Source organism: Condylostylus longicornis, unplaced genomic scaffold (genome assembly GCF_029603195.1).
Source record: "Condylostylus longicornis isolate FDR11 unplaced genomic scaffold, ASM2960319v2 ptg000010l, whole genome shotgun sequence".
Taxonomy (NCBI): Eukaryota; Metazoa; Arthropoda; class Insecta; order Diptera; family Dolichopodidae; genus Condylostylus; species Condylostylus longicornis.
In genome coordinates this window covers 15,361,957-15,386,295 of record NW_026577979.1, presented here as the reverse complement: position 1 = coordinate 15,386,295, position 24,339 = coordinate 15,361,957, and the positions used below count along the sequence as shown (strand labels likewise).

Sequence of the window (24,339 nt, the reverse complement as noted above, 5' to 3'; positions counted from 1 at the left end):
AGAATTGGCGCCTCATTGAATTTTAGATTTTTTTTAATTTTCGGTCATTGTTCAGTTTGGGTTTAACAAGCTTGCTTTATCTCTAATAAGAATTTTAATAGAGTTCTACTTTGAAAGATTTCCTGACCCAATATCATTTACGATGTGTATGTACTTTAATTTAAGTTTCATTATCGAGAAGGAAAATTATCTCTTGCATCCCATAAAAATTATTTGAATTTATTAAAATGGAATTGTACTTTCTGTTAAGTCTTGTTCAGGTTCTCATGCATTATTCAAAAAACTTCACAAGTTTGTTTTTTAACCGCGCATAATTTTATTTATTTTTTTATATTTTTTTTTGCTTTTTTCCATTCATTTAACTTACAAACTATTAATTTATTGATCGATTGTTGGTTTTTTCTTTTATTTAAATCGTTCGTTTTTTTGACAGAAGAAATGTCAATATTTAAATATACACATATATAAATATTCAATATAGTAACACATACATATATGTAAAAAAAAATGCATTAAAAAAAAATGAAGAGAAAAAAAATGAGTATAGGTTTAGAGTTCACTGCAAATTCTTTTGTATAACGAGTAAATGTACGTATATTGAAATGAGTTACAATAATAAAATTAAAAAAAAAAAAAAAAAACAAAATGGTGGAATTCGATGTATTTTTTGTTTTTTTTTTTTGAATTTATGCAGATGAGTATTACAGAGGTTTCATTACATTTTTGAAATCACCATCATGACATTCAATAGTTGGCAGTGTTTGTTTTACTTTCATTATTTAACACTTTTGATGAAATTATATTTTAAGATTTAATAAGCAATATGATGTCCATGTGCAGCAACAGCAGTATGTACAAGTGGAGCAGCAACAGCAGCCCTAAAAATTAAACCCATATTAATTTCATAGTTATTATATTGAAATGAAAAATTTAAAAAACAAAAAAAAAAATTTGAAATATATTACTTACTTAACAACTGGTGCAGCATAATGACCACCATATGCATAAGCTGGAGCAGCATAATGTCCACCATGACCATATGCAAGTCCATGTCCATAAGCTAAACCATGACCATAGGCTAAACCATGTCCTAAACCATGACCATATCCTAAACCATGAGCATAACCTAAACCATGTCCATAACCTAAACCATAACCATGTCCTACTAATGGTCCACCTGCAATTAATTAAAATATTAAATATATTTTTTAATTGACAAATTAATTAAAAATATTTTCTATAAAATTCATAAAGAATTCTAGTTCCATAAACATAATTTTATTTATTGTCTGGCAATTTGCTTAATTGAGAATTCACAAAAATTATTTTGATCTTAAAAATTCCCAAACACAACATACTGAGTAAAATATTATACTTCCCTCAGTTTTCCCATTAAGCCGCCAGTTAAATTGATTATATTTTCAAATATCTTCGGACTTTTTTACCCAATATGGCTTTGATATACTTTCAATTAGTTCATGGACAATAAATTGAGAAAATCTTATAGAATTTAGAGCAGCTCGATTATCAAATAAACTTCTAAAACTAAACGGACTAGCATCTTATTTTTTTAATTTATTTTCATAAGGTGTTAGGGCGTATTCAAGACTGTTTCAGTTATGTCTAGAGTATCAAAGCTTACGTTTTATGATTAAGACTGAAATTTGCTCAAAGATAAATGCAATCAAAATTTAAATTACAAAAACTCATATACATACAAAAAATTCAATATAGTCACGTGAATTCGTTCTTCTCATATTCAATGAAAAGATTTTGATTACCTCTCATATTCCAAGAATTATAGAGAAAAAAATCTATACGAATTGAAATTTTATTCATTTTAAAAATTCATACAATCCTCGAATTTTAAAAATTTTCCTATATCCTAATTCCCTGCATGTGTATGTAAATTTAGAAAAGATTTATCATATCGATTTTAGATAATACCAAATATTGAAATTCAAATATGCAAGTTAACATAAACCATAACAGAAAATATTTAATATGGTTCAATTCTATAAAATTTGATTGAAGGTCTCACAATACAACACCTTAATCAATCAGAGCATGTATTTTAAATATAATTTACGTACATACATATGCCATTTAATTTAATAACATTGTACATTGTTACCCAAAATAAAGCATAAATTTTATATTCTATATGTAAATATTATTATTTATTGGTCATAAATTTTACTATTGATATGAAATTTAACCATAGAACCATAGAAATGAATGATATAAGGACAAGTATATTACGTACATAAAATATTTACTAGTTTGTGTATTAAAAATCATAAATATTAAAAATTTATTCATAAGGATTTTTCTTTTTTTAAATTTCAATAAAAATTTCTGAACATCATTCTATCATCATTTAACTTTCACTGTATAAAGATCCTTTTCAAACCGTAAACCTAGAAAAATATTTAAAATTTTTTATTAACTGGTTGCTAGATAAAAATTCTATTTGACATGAATGTGTAATCAATCCGTAAATTATAAGGTACCCAAGCTGGTTTTTACAAAAGCAGCACTTAATTAAATAATAAATAATAAGCTGATTTTTAACAAAACCTTTTCTAGTACTAGTTCCATTGACAGATTTCGGAATTGTAGCAATACGATCATAAGCAATATTCAACTATTAAGTCATTACGTATACAGGCAGTAATACAGTCAATTTAAAAGACGCCGATTATTCAAAAATTTTGTTAAGTATTTAATAATTTTAGTGTGTTTTTGAAACTTTAGAATTATGCATTTGCAGTTCTTGGCTTGAACTTTAAGGTGCTGTTTACATATAAAACTAAATCTATTATAAAGTCTGTATGATTACTGTTCAAATGTAATGAAATTCTGATTTCACGTCAACATTTAATAATTTTGTTAAAAAAATTAAAAAAGAAAAGTCAACTCATGTGCTATTCAAAACTTCTACAAAAAAATTAATTGTTTTTACTTTTAAACAATCTGACGGTTAGTCTGATGAGAATAAAGTAGTTTCTATAATTTGCAATCAGAGTCTAATGTCAAATAAGATTTACATATTCGATTTACATCAAACTCAGATTTAATTTTAGATTTTGTCACATAACAGTAGACTAAGTCTAGGCTGCAGTCTAGTATCTTGTTTTAAACAAGAATCAAATTTTCAAAATTGACATGGAATATTAAAGATAATGGGTATGTTGACATAAAAGGGTTATGTATAACAAGCATCTGATATGATTCTATTTTTGTTTATTTTCAAACTACGCAAAACTTTCCACTTTTACAAAGCAAAACGGTAGACTAAAAAGTTGACAAAAACAAAACTCAATTTATTTCTTTCCAAAACTAAAAAGAATTTGGGTAAGAAAAAACTAAAGGAAAATGGTCACTTTAAATTCCAAAATGCATTTTGCATAAAATGCATTTTGCGCCCACGATTTTTTTAAAACTTTAAAAATGAGCTTATATTGAAAATAATTTGAAATTTCGAAAGACAAGAAATCTAGAATAATGTCATGTAACTAGCATTTATTAGATTGTAACTTATGAGGTATCACAATTTTTTGACGTTATGTTTTATATTAAATTCTTCTATCTTTCGATTACGTTTCTGTTCAAAGCAGTACCGGCAAGAAAACGGGATTTTGAAATATTTATAGTTCTTTAAAAAATTACTTTTTCTCTTTGTAAACTATGGTTTCAGCAAATTCAAAAGTCAAACTCAAAAGTCCAACTAAATTTTCATAAAAGGTTCATAAGAAATCTATGGTACGAACTCTATATAATTTGTATTCGATTGAAGTATCGGCTTTAGAAGCTGCCATACAATTCCAGAAATAATTTGGTCCAGAAATTTTAACAAGGCAATAGAAAACATTATCACAGTAAGTAAGGATATCACAGAGTTGTGACATGACACGGTCAACTCTATCATTCTCGTTTTTAATTAAAGATGGTAAAATCAAATTCAGAATTTGATATTAACTTAGATTGTGTGTTTCAAATAGTAGATTGCATGTAGCATCTCAATGTAAACAATACTTAGTAATCATGTGGATTACAATATAAAGTAATGTGAAGAACAATTCGCTGACAATTTCTTCATACCTCTGTAGCTCAGTTGGTAGAGCGTCCGCCTAAAAAGCGGTGGGTCACTGGTTTGAGTACAGTTCGAGGAGAAAAGTTTTTAATTTTTCTACCTTCTGTTCTGCAGTTGTATGAAAAAATTTCCATTAAGTTAATATTATTAGTGTAATAGGCACATTACTTATTAATTAAACAACTACACGTTGTATTAGTAATTCAGTTAAGAGTTTGATTTTAATTGAAGATGAAGAGGAATTCCTAGTACGAGTTATCTAAGAACTGAAATCTTGGGATCAATATCTACGAATCTAGTTAATATTAATTTTCCGTTTTTCAATTCATATTCTTTTAAAATCATTTTCTATTATAAAAATATTAAATAAAACAAGAAATTTTTAAAAAGAATTCATAATTTTTTACTGGCCGAATGAAATATTTTCCAATAAAAAACTTCTACTTAAACAAATTCTACTTAAAAAGTTTGTAAAACATTCTATAAGTTTTATATTTAAAAAAAAATAATCTGTTCTGTTTATAAAAAAAAAAATCAATAATTTACTGCAGTTAAGAAAATAACGTCCTACCATAGTGGCCGTGGAATCAAAAGAATTTTAATGCAGTGTCACGGAGAACGGTGCAGTTAAATTTATTGCCCTTAATAAATTTAAATATTTTTTTCAAAATTTAATAAAATATTTCAACGAGTTGGTAGCAAAATAATAAGTGGGTTTCATTATTTAATTAACATAAAAGGGCTTTACTTCTCCTACTTAATTTACATGTCTCAGTTTTAGAATTCATAGGGAAAGCGTTTTTGCATATTAATTTGCAATAATTTATGTGAATCAATGAATCAATTGTTATGTTCTCATGAACTGAAATCTATTATATTTTACAAAACATGTGCTTTGAAAGTTATCCCGATTTTGAAACAATGAACTCGTGACTTTTACTCTCAACTTTTAAAGCTCAATCACATTCGTCTAAAAATTGTCAGTTTAAAAGTTAACTTTTACTACAGCAGTTATTCGTATAATTTGTGCTTCAATTCAGCCAACTGTAGTTATTTTACATACCATGATAAACAGCTGGTGCTGCAGCTACTTTAACAGCTGGTGCTGCTACAGCTAAATGACCACCATAATGTCCACCATAATGTCCTCCATAACCATGATAAGCTGGTGCAGCAACAACAGCAGGTGCTGCATGTACAGCATGTACAGCTGGTGCATGATGTACATAGGCTGGGGCATGAGCAATTGCTGGTGCATGAGCATAAGCAACTGGTGCTGCTATTGCATGACCAACATGAGCATCATTTGTAATACTTGTTCTTGATACAGTTGCATGTGAATGTGGTGTTTCAGCTGAACTATGATATTCTGAATGGGAATTTGCACCATAATGTCCCTAAAATATTTATAAAAAAAAAAATTTCTTTTTTTGCATTATTGTTTAACAATAATTCTTATAGCTTAATTAATTTCATTTTTTCTTTATTATAAAAATGCAATAAAGGATCGCAGTAACTTCATTTTTTGCGCAATTTCTGTTGATTTTTTATTGTAGGTTTTTATTTTTTTTTTTAATGAATTTTTAATAATGTCCCGTTACAGACAAGACATGATAGAAATGAAAATTTATGTTCCGGGTAAAATAAGTGTTGCCAACCAATGGCAAACTTTTATTATGAATTTATTTTTGTAACGTGATATCAAATTTTTAGTAAGGAGTTTTGAATACCAATTGCAGACTTAAAACGGTTTTGAGAAATATAGTAAGAATTGCATTACTACACTGCATTGCAGGATGAGATTTAATTCATCTTTTGGAACAACAACAAAGATTACTCTAAGTTCCATTCATATTGCACTAGTTGTTGGCCACACTAAATTTTAATTTATTTAAAAAAAAAATTGTTTGCTGCAGGATTTTAATGAAATATTCATGTCTTCCGTCACTATAGATTATTATTAAATTTTTTGTGATTGTCTACAAGTATACACGATTGAAAGCACGAAACATCAATGTAATTACAATCATAGTGTCCTTTATATGCATTTTAATTTGCATCTTGTATTGCTTGTACGCATGCATAATATTCGATGTACATCTATACAAGCATTGAATATTTCCCATGTATAATTTGTATATTATGTGATATTTTTATTTCCATACCTTTACTGTATGTTCATTACTGCTTCCAACTGAATGAGCATCAATACTTGGTGCAGAAATAGAATAAGCTGCTGGACCACCAGCACGTGCACTTACAACTAAAGCTGCTAAGATGATAAAGTACTGCAAAAGAACAAAAAAGAGGAAAATTTCATATTAGAAAAAATCACCAATATAAAACTTAGAATTTAATTTTTTTATTATTCTTAGCAAAATAAAAATACTTTTAAAATAAAAACTAAAATTCTTAAGTTCAGTTAAAAAGTTTTCGAAGCGTAAAAATTAATGTTTATAAAATACTTTCCATTTGTGTTACAACTACGAAAATCTTTTAGAAATTAATTTTTATCCTTTTATTTTTAAAAACTATTAAGAAAACTGTAATCAAAGTGCTAAACTAATTAGCAACCATATTATTGGATCGAGATTATCAATTAGTGCATGAGTGTAACATAATGTGAAATTCATATTGCATGACTATAAAATGCAATTGCTTTTTCATATGAGATCTTAATGACAGGAAAATTTTATTGTCAAATATTGTTAAAAGTTACGTTCTCATGCAATTCTTTTTAAAATCAAAAAGAAAAGAAAGATTATAAAACTTGGACTTTTAAATTTTTCCCTACAAAACTTATAGCGTGCACTGAGAACGTTATTACAGAGTGAAAGTTAAATGATTTGTGACGCATACAACCATATTTTGAGATTACAAGCTCATTGTACATAGCAGCAACTTAATTCCAGGATATTAACATCTGTGTAGCAGAATTAGAACTGTTCCTTTCCTTCTTAATGACAGAAAGTTAAAAGTTTACTTAGAATTATTAGATATACGAGAATTAAAATCTATCCTTGATCCTAAATACCTATACCGAATTGATTCACAAAAAGAACCTTAAATAATGAGGAGAACGGGACGCCTTAAAAAAATTATATAAAATCACCCTATGTGATTCACCCTAATCAGAGTAATGCATTTGAAGCAAAACATATTATTTTATATTTTCAAATTAGTACAGGTCTAGTCTAAACAAAAGGGATACATAATACGTTCGGATTGCTACTTAAATATAGAATATACAGTGAAACCTACATATATGATGTCATTTGCCAATGACACTTTCGTTTTCAAATATAAGAAGCCCATACAAGTTAACATGTTATTGAAACTTAATTCTTTAAACGTGTTTACGGGGCACACAAAAATTTGAGGAGGTAAAATTTAAATCGCAGTTCTCATATTTTTAAAAAAGTGTAGAGTAGGATGTATAATTGTTAAGTTATTGATAGTAATCTTTGGAGCAAATGAACAAAAAAAGAGATAAAGTTAAATTTTTAAAAAAATTTGTAAATAATTTAACTTACAAGCCATCCATATTCATGTACGCTAAGTAGCTCAATATACGAACTCCACACATACATTCACAAACAAATTTTTGAATATTTTTTGAAAATACTTGCAGACTTGAAAGTGTAAAGAAATCGCATATATACAAGAAAGACGGGAGATTTCAAAACTTTAAATAATATCCTTGATGTCTTAATATTAAAGAAATTATTTCAAGGATAACATTCTTCTAATGCGATATTAAATTTTCTTTCAAATTTATCTCTTTAGTTTTTAAGCACATAATTCAATTTTTAACTTTTTAAATTTTACTAATAAACTTCTTCATTGAAAATTTTAAAAATGGATTCCATTACTCTCAATAAGCATTTACAAATTAACATAACAATAAAGTTATCCTTTAACACTGGAAAATTTTTAACATACAAGACGTATGAATGTATGTATGTACCTTAATTGAAAATTCTTCTCTTTGGGGTTTTCACATAATGTTTTCATTTAACTTGTTAAACAATGGCGTTTAACCGCATAGCAAAAATTTTCTGTTAATTTTGATGTTAATGACTTAAAAACTTGCTCCTTCTCCTCCAACATATAAGAAGTAATTTTTTAACTACTTACTGTAGTTGTTCCTTAATTATACACTATAATTTAAAAATTTTGAATAAATTTAAGTGAAGCATTGAATATCTCTGGAAAATAATCATTCAAACTATATTTACAAAATAAATTTTAATTTTTTTGTTGTAACAAGCATTCTAATGAAAAATTAAGTTACCATTATTCTATTAAAAACTTAAAAACTTTTCAATCCTATTATAAAAACTTTCATTTTCAATTTTTCAATTTCTTATAAATTCTCATCTAAGTCTAACATTAATTTTCAATATAGCCCCTGCATATGCATAAATGTTTATGTGTGTTTACTACAGTGAAATTCCAATTCGTGCGAGGATATTGTAGTATACGACCACTAAAAATTTCAAAAAGTTATTTTGGTTACGTAAAACTCACATATTTATAAACATGACATAAAAAAACCACTTAACTTTTCTGTATATGCTTTCAAAAAGTTATTGAAATGCCATATTAGAAATTATTATTTGTAGGTTTTGTTAAGTTGAGTGTAGAGTGAAAAAGGATATCAGTAAATATTTCGTGTGGTAATACAAAAAAAATAATAATAATACCTTATCGTTGAACAACGAGAGAAAAAGAAAGATCAAAACAACAATTCAATATTTTCTGTTTACGTTTACGGTAAACGATAAGGTAAAAAAATAATAAATTCGAGTCAAAGCCAGAGATTTGTAAAATAGCACATTTCCTCAAAATATTATTTGCATTATTTTCAATACATGTTTTCTTGCATACTTTGCGGATAAGACGGGAAAATTAAGGAGTAACCAACATAATGATGCAAATAGCAAACCCGGTAAATTAAAGCATACTTTTACGTTTTCAAGATAAGAAAGCAATAACAGTAACTTTTTGTTATTCGATAAAGATTTGATGGATTTGATGGATTATATAGTTTGGAAAACAATTCTTACCGAAGCTTGAAATTTCCTAAATTTTGGAACTGATAACTCGAGAAAGGAAAGAGAGAGTACAAAGAATATTATTATAGTAAATGAACGATTTTTAAAAGCTTAGATAATATTAAAATTCCCTCGATAACTTAACCCCTTAAAAGGAAAATTAAAATATTAAAAATTTTAATGAAAACGAGTTTAAGATCATTTTTGCTTTCTACCTTTACGACCTTAAAACAAAAAAACGAGTTTAAGATCATTTTTGCTTTCTACGACCAAAGCCCTTACATTGGGCATAAAACCACAAGATAAGAAATATATGAAAAAACGTTTATAAAACCAATTTGTTCTAATATAAAATAAAGTCAAGTTCACGACTAAGCTTGTGGGTATAGCCACCCAATTTTCTTATGCACATTTTAATTGTTTATATGAAAATTTTATACAAAATTAATCAATCGTAACCTTACAAATACACAAGAAATGTGGTTATTTCGACAATTTCATAATTTTTAAGTAAAGTACAATACCGATACGTAGATGGAAAAAGAAGTAGAAAGAAAACTATTTCAAGTCTTGTTTATTACACGGCAAAGTAATAATTTTTTTCATGCAAGTTAAATTTCAGTTTCTGATACTTCATCTGCAAATTCATTCAAAGATTTCATCTATACATAAAACTTAGTTGTTGTTTCCGCGACTTTTATGGATTTTCTGAGTTCATTATATGTGGAAGATGAAGAAGATAGAGATGAAATTTCTTTTTCTTTGAATATATACCTAATTAAATCAATAGTAAGTCAAATTTTGAAAATACACTAATTTTAAAGAGAATTTTAAGTTAATAGAATTCGTGAAGTTGGACTACAAAATTTCCAAATATAATTTTATATTATGCGTGCTTCTTTAAGTATGCAAAACGTTAATATTTAACAATTTTCTCTTATAACAAAGGCAAACGAAAATGCATGCCAAAATCTAAAGATTATAAAGGTAATTAAATTTAATTATTTTCTACTATTTTTAAAAAAGTTTTTCTTTAGAAATGATAGTTAATCCTTTTACGGTTTAGTCTTGGAAATAAACATTTGAAAAAAAATAAAACCTCTTCTTAATTTAAATATGCATGAGTTTTCCCAATTCATATTGAATTAGAAATGCTATTTTTTTGTAGAAAATTAACATTGGTTTTTTATAAAACTTTTGAAAATTTAGAAACTCTTACTCCAATAAATCAAATAGCGTATTGTGGTCTAGAACGTGAAATGTGGTTTTAGTTTTCCCTGTATTCTATGTCTTTTCGAAAATTATTATAGAAAGTGGAAAATTAGTTTTTGCAATCTTTGTGCATACGTAGAACATTTGCATTCGATATGGAAATTTTATATTGTACTATATGGCGTACTAGATTCGTATATATGCCTTTTCCCTTATAACTTCAATTAAATATTTTTTTTCCTTTTCTTTATTATTTCAAGTATAAATTTATGCTTTAAAACTTTAACAGCTACTCGTATTTCATATATGATAAAAAAACTTTATATATTTGATTTTATATATTTTTTGCTATTCGGTTATCGTATTTTTATTTTTGACACTTCATGCCTTTCATTACATTCTTAAACGTCAAATTAAGTCAGCTTGGTTTGTCTTTTTTCTACAGACAGACTGAGATCTGAGCAATTTGTATTTTGTCTGCTCACATATTATAATCATCTTAAGCACGGGGATAAATTCTTAAACGGGAGGTAATACTTGAAACCTAAATGGCAACAAGTTATATATCGGTGTAATTGTAGCCTTACGAATACATATCCGATAATCCAAAAATAACTCAAAAAATACCAAATATTCACGAATAGTCTGTAGTTATTAATACCATCAGAGCCTCATAATTCGAGTGCTATAACTAAAACGGTCCAGCTGCAACGGTTCATCGTATATATACCAAAAACTTTTCGGGGTGCAAAATAAAATTTTTGCAACGAAAAATACATTGCCATTAATTTGGCTAAATGTTACATAAATTCTGAGAATTCTTATAATAACGATCATGCAAATCTAAAAATTGTTCAGTCTTATCCACGAAGCTATTGAAAGAATAAAGTTAGAATCTTGCATAAACAAATTTTATATAATATGGCAATTATTTCCTTTTAAAGTAGTTAAATCATATATGAATTCGTATGGCAACCACTATACAAATTTACGAGGTATTTGCCAATGTCTCAGAAACTATTTAGAAAACTGTACTGAAATTCCGGACAAACTAATGTATAGTAAAATGTCATTTAATTATTAGCAGTGTCAATAATTTGCAAGAATAAAATTTTTCTTATAGAAGTGTAATAGGCCCATTATTTTTGATATTCAACAAAAATTATTAATAAATCATGTTTTAAAAAATATTCCAGCTACAATAGTGCTGAAGTTTAACGCGAAATTTCAACTCAAAATTTAGAAAAAACACATGAATTCAAGACAATGATTATAACAGAATGTAGTAGAATCTGATCACTTCTCATAGACCTAAAGAGTTATTTGCATTAAATTGTCACATTTAAATAAATTTATTTGAACAAAAAAACTGTGGGGACTCTCAAATACCACAAAGAACTACAAAAATTTAGACACTTTTTATTTTATGTCCAAATACTGTACGCAATTTTTATTGAAACAGCACCGGAAAGAAAACTTTGTGTGCAAATTTTGTTTCTAACATCCTATTTAATAATAATATGCTTATTAAGATCAAGCTAGTATTGAATTCAGTTAACAAATTCAATTACATTGCGACCATAGACAACAATTTTTAAATATTAATTTATTTGTTTTATTCTATTTAAGTCAGACTTTTTCATTCATAACTATACCAATCTGAGATAATAAGTAAGTACGTTCAGTTTGAATAGAGCACTACTTAAATCGTATAAATTAAAATAATTAATAGTTTCATATTCAATACTAATTATACATTATATAAACATATAAGAATGCATTCAAAACATTTATTAACATTAACTAATAATTTTAATATGAATTTTTGCTATTCACTCCTATGTTACTCCTATAATTGTATTAATGGTACACAGTGTCGTGTTAAACCCACCCATTTAAATTGAAATAATTTTATGTCATGTAAAGGAGCTTACCAATATGAAATTTTGCACTTGACATTGAATTTTTGTTTTTTTCTTTCCATTTTAAATGCATAACATGCATTAATTGAATGCAAGAAAAAACTAATTTTATGACCTTCATTGCAGCAAATGCAAGTATTCATTGCAATATACATATTTTGTGTTATTTTAACCATTTTTTTTTGTTCTTTTTAATAAGTTCATAAATTTTGAAAAATTATTTATTAGCTTCCGTCTGTCCGTTCGTCCGACAGTCAATCCGTTCGTCAGTCCGTGGACATGCTTACAAAACTTCTGCACTCTTGAAGATAGAAAGCTGAAATTTCATATGTACACATAGATCTTTACTAGAAACTCATTTCCGTAGACACCTAAAAATCCCACTTTTTTGACAATTCATTACAGCTAAACCATAAACATTTTTCAAAATCTACAAACGCGGAAAAACAGTGACTGACTCTACAGCGGCATATTTAAACCTCTTATCTTAAAACCGTTTTTTCACAAATTTTTGATATAATTTTTCTTTTATATCGCTGGTTGTAGAACTCTGAAATTTTTGCAGCTTTTGGACACTAATAAAAAGTTTATTTCGTTAGAGGAAAATTTTTTTCTCACCTACACCTAATCTCAAGTCATTCCCCATCAAATTTTGTAAAATTACAAAAACTGAAACAGTAAGCTTTTCCGAATTTCTAACGGTAAATTTCATGCCATTAAAAAATATAATAATGCTTCATTCTAAATGTATGCAATCTTTCAAATATATTCGTATATAAATGAAAATAACTTTAATAGTGTGGTAGGAATACATAGATTGTTATTAGAAGCAGTGTTTGCACTTGTAGAAAGGAAAAGTGCTACATTACAAACCATTGATTTGAGCCAACTTTATTTAATTAAACATTTATTGGATCAGATAAAATTTTCATTTCAATTAACTTTATTATCAAAATACATACTTTTATTTTTTTTAATTAACTTGCTTTAATAATATTAATATTATTTTTATTATTATTAGCGTTATTATTATTATGGCACTTTAATTGGATCAGTCGATTCATGCAAGCGACAAACGAACTGATTTATTCGATTACCTTCTTAGTTCACGTATAATTGCAAAAAAAAATATTTATTTAATGTTATAATGCAATTATAGTAGTAATTTTTGTAAAAGAAACGCATGCTGCTATAATACTACAAATAATGTAATAATTCTCTTGATTAAACGCTAATAAATTGCGTATGAGTTCATAATTTTGTAAATGGAGGTGCCATAATTTTAGATAGTGCAAATGACTGTTTATTTAGGTTTTAATTAAAATTTAATTTGAATTTCATCCAAATAAAATTTAATCTGGATCGATAGTTTGGATTGCAGTTGCAGTTGATGAATATGAAGTTATCGTTTTCAAATTCATATTGACACATTATGAGCGGGCGGCCTAGCATGGGCAACAATGTTGCACAGCGGGCGAATATACAATGTATACATCCGGATACATAAAAAGTTTGAGGGCCCTATTACTGAAAAAATAACAAGCTTTTGAAAAAAATATAAGAATAAAAAAATGTCTAGAATAAGTTTCCACATCCATATTGCCTATAATAGGATTAAGTGACAATCCACACAAGCGGGTACAAGTACCCGACCCGCTCATAATGTGTTAATTACGGGAAGCTAATATTACCCTATCAGTATATATTTATCGTATACAGGTCATAAAATGTTCTTGAATTTAGTAAGAGACCAATACGTTTATGATTTTAGTTTAAGAAAAATTTCGTTCTCGTTTGTTGTATATCATACAAAATCTAAATTTTTTTGTAATCAATATGCACAAGCTTTCTGTACAGTACTTGTTTATCGTATACCGTATGACTAACATTGCAAATTGCATAAAAATAGAAATAATTTTCAAGAAAATAATGCAGGAGGTCATACGTAGTTTTGCATTCTATAGAAAACTTTTTCACAATATACAACAAATTTAAAGTCATTATAATTGAAATTATAACGAAGCAAATGAAAACTAACTAAAAGAATTAATCAAATTCTCATGCATAAACTTAAATATTTAACAGATTAACCTATAATTGATTGTATCAACTCTTTATAATTATTTTTTAACGGTGAAATTTTTAACGGAATTAATAAAAATTATTAAAAAGAATTTTTCTTTTATACTTAAATGACAAAGGATATTTAAACACTGTTAAAAAATATTAATAAAATTTTTGTTAATTATGCAATTTTGCAATATGCTCAGATGTAATGAAGGTACAAAGGTGATTTCCGTACACATTAACATGATATTATGCAAATTATGAAATTTTAATTGAAATTTTTCAAACAATGCAAATAAATTTCAGAAAGTTCTTTTACAAAAAAAAAATGTAATATTCTCATGTAATGCAATTTTACATTTTATTACAAAAGAAATGAGTTAACAAATTAAAACAGGTAAATTAATAGAGGAGGGTATGTGCAATCAATAAAAATTTGGTAATCATGTTAAAATTTTTTGAATTAAAAATCATTTTGTGACACTTTTGTTTTTAATATATTCAATTAAAATCTATATTTACGATCTACAACAATTTATAACAAATTTTAATAAAATATAATAAAGAATACAGCTACGAAACGTATTAAAAATAAGGAACTATAGAAAATTTTTAGTAAATCCAAACAATCATCAAATTATAGATAATGCAAATTGGAATAGAAGAACCATATATTCAGTCAGTGATAATAATCAATTCATAAAGCGTACAGTTTCAAGTAATTTAATTTATCAAGCATTTATTCGAATACTCTTTCTCGTATACTACAGAAATTAATCAAGACAAGAAGTACCTACTTTTATCTATATAATTTGTGATATAGATGGTTAAATTTGTTGATTTAATTTCTATATTTTTAAAATTGTTTGCAAATTACTGATAATTTATTAAATGTAAATTACAAACACTAACGAAATTAAACCACACAATTAACTACAAAGGTTCTATGTTTAAAAACAAAAATAAAATGGGAATCGATGGAAAATTATGGGTTGGAAATTAAATTATTAACCAGATACACATATGATATTTGTCAATTTTAAGCATAAATTCCTTTCATAATTTCAATTGATCTCGTTATTCTGAAAATGAATTATTTTAAGGAAATTTAGTTAACATTTTTGTCACAATAATGAAATAATCGCTTATGAGCTTACAATAGAGGAATAGATTTTATAAAAATTTTAAAAATTAAGTAATACGGTACGTATAACAAAATTCCAAGTCAACCTACATAGTTTTCTGGTTTTGCAACCATTTTTACAAATTTTGGATTTAATTTATTAATTGAAATTTTGCAAGACTAAAATATTATTAAACTTACGAACACTAGTTATTGAATTATATAAAATTGGGTAATATACTCGTACATTACAAATTTTATCACAAAATCGGAAAGAAATATTCAGCTAAATGAAAACCTATTAAATTATTTAAAATTTTCAAAACATGATATTTAATTTTAGAATTTCTGATATAATTTGTTGAAATATTCCAAGTGAATATTTTACAAAATTCAAAAATTTTTTTAAGTTTATACTTTAAAACATTTCTTTGAAATGCTGAATGAAATTATAAAGGATACCAAAAATATTAATCGAATTTAAGTACTCTTTCGTCATTATTTAGTATTCCACGATTTTGGTACATTTCCAAGATTTATTTGTGTTAAATTCATTTATTCGTATATTTGTTCATATAATTTATTAAAAAATTAATTAATTACACAGAAATTTGAATTGTATTGAATGAACTCAAAAAACAAGAGTTTTAAGTGTTTATTTTGGTAACAAACTTAAAAAACTTAACACAAGTTCTTACAAAATATAAATTAAACTATAGAACTTTGAAATTATAAGAGCTATGAAATTCGACTTGGGCATTTTTTGATATAGTAATCCCAAATTGAATAAAAATTTTTTTTAAATTCTTAAATTATTTTGAAAAAGGTTTAAGATTTCAAAATAATTTCATATAGAGTTTGCAATACTTGCTATCTAAACACATCCTTTAAAGGATGATTTTAATATTCTAATCCTCATTAAAGAATATCCTTTTAATGTCCTTATAATAATTTTATTTATGATTATTTTAATATACACTAAAAAAATTCTACAATATTTTTTTTTATTAAATTCACCTTTGATTCCATTATTTTACGAAAAAAAAATTTAATTTTTCACTAAATGCAAAATGAACTAAAAATGCAAATAAATAAATTCGCGAAATTCTATTTTTTCTTGAGTTAGAACCGAAAATTTACAAAATTTTTTGGCGTTTTTTTTTAAACGAATATAAAGTTACACTTTGCAATAAAATCACGTAACTAAAAATTTTCAATTGACTTTTCATGCTTTTATACAATCGATGCAATTTTTTTTCCCATATTTACAATTTTAACTTTATCCCATTCTATAAAAATGTCTTTAAGCTTAAATCAGAAAAAAAAAAACAACAAAAAAATTGGTTACGGATTGGAGGAGTTCATAATCCAAAAGATACCACCAAAAAATACAAAACTTATTTCTAAGTTATTCATAATATTGTAGCACATAAAAACACACAAATAATAACCATAAGACGGTAAATATAAATACATATATCTGTTATATCTGTTATACTACTTATATAACACAATTTGTTGTTGGATTGTGTATAAGCTCATACATGTAATAAGAGTATGAATAATAGTAAAAAAAATATCAGTAGATTTTTAAGCAGAGAAAAGCAAATAAAAATAAAAAATTGCTTATTTTCATTGAAGAAAATTTAAAGTTGGAAAAAGACAAAACAAGAAAAACCAAAATAACAAGAACAACAGATCTGATTGAGTAAGAAAACTTTAAAAGCTCTAAAATTGTTGATCTTTTGGGGCAACAAAAAGAAAAATACGAAATTTGTTGTTTTTTTTTTCTACTTTTTGTTCTTGTATTTTTCATATGTTACGCTGAACTCCCAGCTTTAAAATGAAAAATCAATTCAAAAATTCATAAAATAAAAAAAAAGAATGCATAAGAAGAAAAATTTTGTTGTTTTTATTTTTTTTTTTTTTGTATTTTTCACTTTTCATTAAAAGTATCACATATTTTATCAGCCTAATAACAACTATTTAAGGTAATAAAATATCATTTAACAAAGCAATCATCAGAAATGAGTTTTGTCTTTAAAGTCGATTTGAAAAATCTTTTTTTAAAAGTATTAAATTTGTCTCTAGTAAATATCGAAAAATTCAAATGATAGGTGCATTAATTATTTTATTAGAAAAAATTTAAGTTTTATAAAATAAATAGTCTGTCTGTAGCTTATAGTCTCCGATAAAATACAAGATATTGTAACTTTAAAAATTTTTTGACATTATTTAATTATAATTTGAAATATAATTTCAAAATATCTTAATTCAATTTTAACTAAATTTTTTCGTTTTAAAGAGTCGCTTTCTTAACGGCTTGCTTTTCTAAGAGTCAATGCTTGACTCGTGATTCGTTGCAACATTCCACATTAAAGTGAGTCTTTTGGTCTGCTAGTTCACAGTGAAAAAACTAAATTTCAATCAACGGTTCGATAACGTTGTTTATAATTGCTATTTGAGCGCGTTTTTATTTAATATTTTATAAATATTTACTAGTCCGGTTAATTGACTGTCGAAAATAAGTATATCGATCATCAAATATCCATTGGAAAGTAATATTTAACATGCAACTGGTAATAATTTGATCGAAATGTGCAAAAAAGTGATACAATATGAACCCTTCGAATCGGACCCGATTTAATACAAAAATTTCAATTAATAGAAAAGTTCAAATAATACGAACATTTTTGAATTGGGAAAGGAGTATCAATTTTATATTTTATATTTTTAATAACGGTTAAATTTTTATAAGTGAATGGAGACACAAATGGAAGAAGACACAAATGGGTGAACTGATTTCATAAAATTTATTATTTTGATTCGAATCCCTGCATATAAATTCAAAAACACGAGATTTTTACATTTTAAACTCCAGATCTGATCCCTCCACTTAAAACATTCCAACTATAATTTAGTCGTCCTTATTTTACTCTTACACTTCTTTCTGTTATATATTTGTATATGACTTAAGAAATCTCATCAATTATTTAAAAGTTGTAAGCTCGAAAAATTACAGTTTGAGTTTTGCTTTTATTAAAAAATAATTAGTTAAATACAAGATTGCCCATTTTTGAAAAATGTTGTCTATTCAAGCGAGAAAAATGAATCATTAATGCTATTATGAATTTCTCGAACTTTTTGTTTTTTTGCTTTCAATTCACTTGAAAAATGAATTTAATAATAATATGTAGGTCCTCTATATAACTTGACTTAATAACTTGTATTATAATATTGATTAAATGCATAATAGTGATATAAAAGTAATAAACAAAAAATAAAAAAAAAATCATTAATAATAAATCAAAAAAAAAAGCAGAAAAACAATTTTTTTTTGCCAACTTTTTAATTTATACGAAAATACCTGCACGACATTTTTGATTACCTGTTGTTGGATACGAAAATAAGAGTATTTATTTGACAACTAAAACGAAATATCACAATAACGAGGAAAGCAACAACAACGACGCCTGGACATATGCGTCCCGTCACAAGTGCGATATATAATGTAGGTAGGTATGTAAGTAAGTAGTTACAAGAAAAAGTTTATCATTTTTTATTTAATGTTATTTTTGTTTTTTTTTTATTGTAGAGTAGACCTACCATGTTGATTGCATATACGTAATTCTTGATAAATAATTTCGAAATACCAAAACGTAATGAAAACGCCATCGTACTTTAAAAGTGATCTTAATTTTATAGTACAATTTTGCTTTTTTTCGGCTGACATTAAATGATTGAAATGTGGTCACCTGAAGGATGTGTCTATATAAATACATTATAATTATAGCATATTCTACAGTATAATAGTTAAGAATAAAATACTGATGTATAAAAGCACCTAAACGGCAAAAAATTAAAAGTTGTTAGGCGTTTTTGCAACTTAGAAATTTTAAATTGCATTTAACAAAACAAATTAATTCTTGCGAAAATAATAGATATAAAAAAAAATTTCAATTTTTCGGTTTGAGTGAAATCAATTAATCGCTATCATTCATTCAGACATCTATCGTTTAGGTAAAAATTTAAAAATATTCAAAAATAACAATACAATGTAAAAAGATTATGCTGTAACAAAATCATATATCACGGATTCGTAGCGCACAGTATGTGATTTTAAAAAATTCTATGAATAATTTTTGAATAATTGTAATTGATCGCTTACGAAAAAATAATAGAAAATTTAATTTGCTCTTTACATGTTGCTATTATACGTATAGCAATTTCCAAAATTAAAAAAACAATTGAGGCAATAAAGATACATAAATCACATGGAAAAGAATGACAGTTTGAAGAAAAGAGTTATGTAATAGAAACACTAGGCATATTTTATACAACATTTTTAATGGCATGCGCTTTTAATGATATGTATCAAATTTAAATAATTTTTCCATCATTTTCAGCGTAAAAATCATCTGAAATATGGAATTCTCTGAAGCGATTAGAACAGCACTTACTTTCGTATTTCTATTTTCTCGTTAGTAAACATTTTGACGTTATGAAAACGACTCTCGAAACTTTACGCATGAGGTAGGAAATTTTTTCGTTTTTTTACCGTATTACATGGGGTTATTGCCTTAGACTGGTAATATACACAAAAATTTTGATAAATTGTCAAAACATGTTATAAAACTTATCGAAAAAATTTTGAGATAATACCTTCATCGAAAATTTTACAGAAATTCTGAATGTAAATAAAAATTTTCAAAATTAAAGGAAAAAGAAAAACTTGAAGTATTTAAATTAAAAATTTCTTTGGCTATTTTTGTAACTTTGGTTAAATTTTAACAATTTAATCTTGTTGAAAAATGAGTACACATTATAAATGCATGAAACATCATTTAAATTCGAAACTATTCCGATTAATGACTATAATTAAAATAAAATGTAATTCACAATTACTTTTGCAATAATTTTCACTCTACTGTGTTCTTGATTCAATGAATCATTTAAATTATATACATTTTATTAATGAAAATCCCACACCCATTCATTAACTTAAAACGAAATTAGAAAAACTTGTTAAGTATTTCTTTAATTATTGCTTAACTTGGTTAACAACAAAGGAATAACCACTTAGTTGGCAGGAAAGCAATATCTACAACCACAATTTATAAAAAAAATTAACCAATATTAACTATTTTAGCTTAGAATTAAAATGGACAACATACTTAAATTGAAATTATTTAGCAATGAACTACTCTCAATATTATTGTAAATTTGTGATTAATTAAAATTATTTGGAACTTGAAATTAATCTAAAATGGAATTAAAACAATTTGACTGAAGAAATCTTTAAAAAAAAAGGTATTTCTAGCCGCATATTGGCATTAAGTTTGGAACAATTTTAAAATGCTCTAATTGTTTACTTATAGTAAAACATGTTTTATTATATAAGATTCTTACTATTCAAACTCTAGGTCGTCTAGGTTAAAAAAAATGATTTCAAAGTTTGCTACATTGTGGGGCACAATTTAATAGTTATTCCGCATTCAATCGAGTGGCAAAATTATAGTAATTTGTTGGCATTAATTTTAATTGCCTTAAAATAATTCATTACGATCATGAAAATTTTAATTACAAAATTTCAAATAATTCTTTTAATGAAATCAATTAAAATTATAGGGAAGGAGCCAAACTTTCATATGAATTTCTATAAAACGTGTGTGCAATTTTATTAAAAATTCTTTTGAAAAATTAAACGTGGTATTTGAATCTAGTTTATTTAATTTCTTTTGCAAATTAAATAAGAAATATTTCCAGATAATTCCGTTATTTCTCTCTTTAATTTAAACTCTCAAATTTTTATTAAATTTTTCATTTCAATAACAAAATAACACTCAAAATTTACAAGCATGTATATGCGGATATTAATTTATGACATAACAAAAATAATAGGTGCAATTTTATAATGTGTGAGAGTGACAAATTCCAGAGAAAAAGCAATTGAAAAGAAATTGACCTATACTAATAATAATTACATAATTACCGTCAGATGGCGAATTTTCATTATTAACATTTTATTATGCATAATTTTTGTATTCATACGTAATAAAATAAACATAATAATAATGTAGGTATATTATGTCAATTATATACTTCTATCTCTTTCTAACATTTCAATAGAAATTCTTTGTCTTATTTAATTCGATTTCAATAAACATTATTTTCATACCATGTCTGCTAAATAAACTATTAGGAATAATTTATAATAGAAATTTTGTTTTGATATGTGTATGTAACTGTTGACAATATTGTTAAGTAATATATTGGATCGTACATTCAATTGTAACTTAAATAGAATTTAATCTGCTTCAATAAAATATGGTAATTAATTGACCCAAATGTGACGGATTAATAAAAGAAAACAATAAAAGAACTTATATAACTGAAAACTTACACATTCAAGGCAATTCTGGTTAAAATATTCTCGTTGAAGGTATTCTCTTGTTGCATTATTCTCAATCTCCCCTCGTTTTTTGGAGTCTCATTTAACCGCCTTTGATTAATGTTGCTTTCTTAATTGCAAACCGAAAATGTTTCAATGAAATTATAAAAAATTAAATAAAATTTCAATGTTCAAATATTGAATGATTATAATATGTAAATTGAGTTATAATTTTTAGTTCTACAAATTTTTAATTTAAATTAATATTAATTTTAATAATCAAAATATTTTATTTGGCAATTAAACCAATAGTTTAGTTGATTTACAATTATATACATACATATATTTCAAGTATACTAAAACTGAACATATTAATAAGAGTAGAACAGTTCGGCTTAGAACTATATTTGCCTAAACATGTGAAAAATCATCATTGAGCCTAGTTTCAGAATCATTAAATACAGAAAAGCAAATTCAAATAATTTCTCTCCAAATGCAATTGGAAAAAATGTTACTTGAGATGAGATCTAGATCTACTTAGATGCTATAATGAGAAAAAGTATACGAAGGCATAAAACAGACGGTCATTATATCACAATGCTTGTTAGAGCAAAACAAAGTTAAACATATAAAATTATTTTCTTTTTATTGTTATTAAATTCCATTGCATTACGATTGAAAACGTTAAAGCAAAATTAGTAAAATCAATGGTAGAATTTTAATTTATTCTTCGTCATAACTGTCATTTCATTAATTAAAATAAGTATGTAACTCAAAATGTTATAATACACATACAATATGTATTTTTATGAATTTGACAGTAGTGATAGGTGTAAATACGTCTATATGAATGTTTATTTATGTATGCAAGTTTTGATAATCAAATCATAATTTTGGAATATTTAACTAGAATATTTTTAATTGGGATTTGTAAATTAAATAACCATCTTTTAAATTCAAAGTAAATTAAAATTAAGATTGGCAATTTATAATTGTAAGAAAAGCGGTTACTACTGTTATTGGAAAAATTGAAAAATGCTATAATTATAAAATATTGCACAATTTCTAAAACAGGTAAGAAAAATAACATAAACAAGACTTGTAATTTTAATACCATTTTAAACTTGCTACACGAAGTTGATATTAATTGGATTGTCATTTTAATTTATTCAATATTATATAAAAAAAAATTTTTTAGAGAAAGTTACTGGCGCCTTTTTTAATATCTATGTTTATCATAGTTTTGATTAAGAACGGTTCAATATAAGAAATAAGTCTCTAAAGAATATATAAAATATGATGTAAAGAGAGAGAGAGAAAGAGAGAGAGTAAAGAGAACGAAAGGGATAAATAGAAGTAAAGGAGTTTTACCTTAAGCTACTCTTATTAATTTATAAACGAGGATAAATGGAATGTAAAAGCGAAGTATATGTATATAGAGATACCGCTACGTAGGAAGAAAAGATTAAATATACAGACATCCCAAAAGTGACAGTAAAATTTGAAAAGTAATTGAAAAACGAATGAAAAGACAAATGTCATTAGGAAATTGAGTGGTTGCCAACCTGAAATAATTTAAGCAGCGGTTCAGATATAAATTTATCTTTAAATTGTGACTAATTCGGGAGGTGTTCGGCTAGAGTCTCGAAAAATTGAGGTATATCGTCCCAACTCAATTTCTATGTATAAAAAATATCACCAAGAGTTGAGTTTCATCATTTTCAATTCTATTTATAATAAAATATATTTGTCATTACTATTTTTATAAATTTTTCATATGATAGAGAATTTAATCTACACAAAAAGCGCCTAATGAATAAATCTTTGATTTAAATTCAATCATATGATAAAGATACCCGGAAAATAAATACATTTTTTTTGACCAAATCTATACTGAAATTTCATATAGAAAATGTAATTTATATTAAGCCTTACTTACTATATCAATTTCAATTCAATATTCTGCAACTTTTGATATAAATAAATTTTCATTTCTATTTTTTTTATATACACACATAGGCTGACACACCACGCACATAGACGAATTCATGCAATCCCATAATAATAGCTACTATAGTAAGAAATATAAGAAAGAGAAATGTAATATTTTATCTAGGTTACCTCATAAATATTTTATCGCATTTCACTTTTATTTTTGATTGCAAGAAAAGTAACAAGGAACTATGATGACATTTTTATAAGCATTAAATGTAATTCTATACCAAGATTATCTGATATAATTTCCTTTAATATACATTAAAATTTTTCTTTTTGAATTTATATCATTATCAATTCTATATTATATATAAAAGCGAAATTTATTATGGAGGAGAACAAACTCTTATGATAATAAAATACATAAAATATTTAAGTTTTGCTATTATCAAATCTGTACACATTTTCTGTTAAACAAGTCTGACGCATTTTCATGAAAATGAAATGACACACATGTGTTTGAATGACTGACTGCT

At 25.6% G+C, this 24,339-nt stretch overlaps 1 protein-coding gene across 1 annotated transcript; it reads right to left on the bottom strand.

Moving 5' to 3' along the window:
* Nucleotides 1–292: 292 nt before the first annotated feature.
* On the bottom strand, nucleotides 293–16,667 carry LOC129618762 (cuticle protein 21.3). Its single transcript, XM_055533729.1, has 5 exons — nucleotides 16,495–16,667; nucleotides 6,262–6,384; nucleotides 5,160–5,493; nucleotides 970–1,177; nucleotides 293–878 (listed from the first exon to the last, which is right to left on the bottom strand). The coding sequence occupies exons 1-5, from the start codon at nucleotides 16,504–16,506 to the stop codon at nucleotides 812–814; spliced, it is 744 nt and encodes a 247-aa protein (XP_055389704.1). The 5' UTR covers nucleotides 16,507–16,667; the 3' UTR covers nucleotides 293–811.
* Between the last annotated feature and the right edge of the window lie 7,672 nt (nucleotides 16,668–24,339).

What these genes read in the sequence shown, in the direction of transcription:
- LOC129618762 (XM_055533729.1), bottom strand. An exon ending in AGCACCAGCTGTTTATCATG is followed by an intron (nt 1,178 to 5,159) that starts GTATGTAAAATA and finishes AATTAATTGCAG; the next exon opens with GTGGACCATTAGTAGGACAT. An exon ending in TATGCTGCACCAGTTGTTAA is followed by an intron (nt 879 to 969) that starts GTAAGTAATATA and finishes TTTAATTTTTAG; the next exon opens with GGCTGCTGTTGCTGCTCCAC.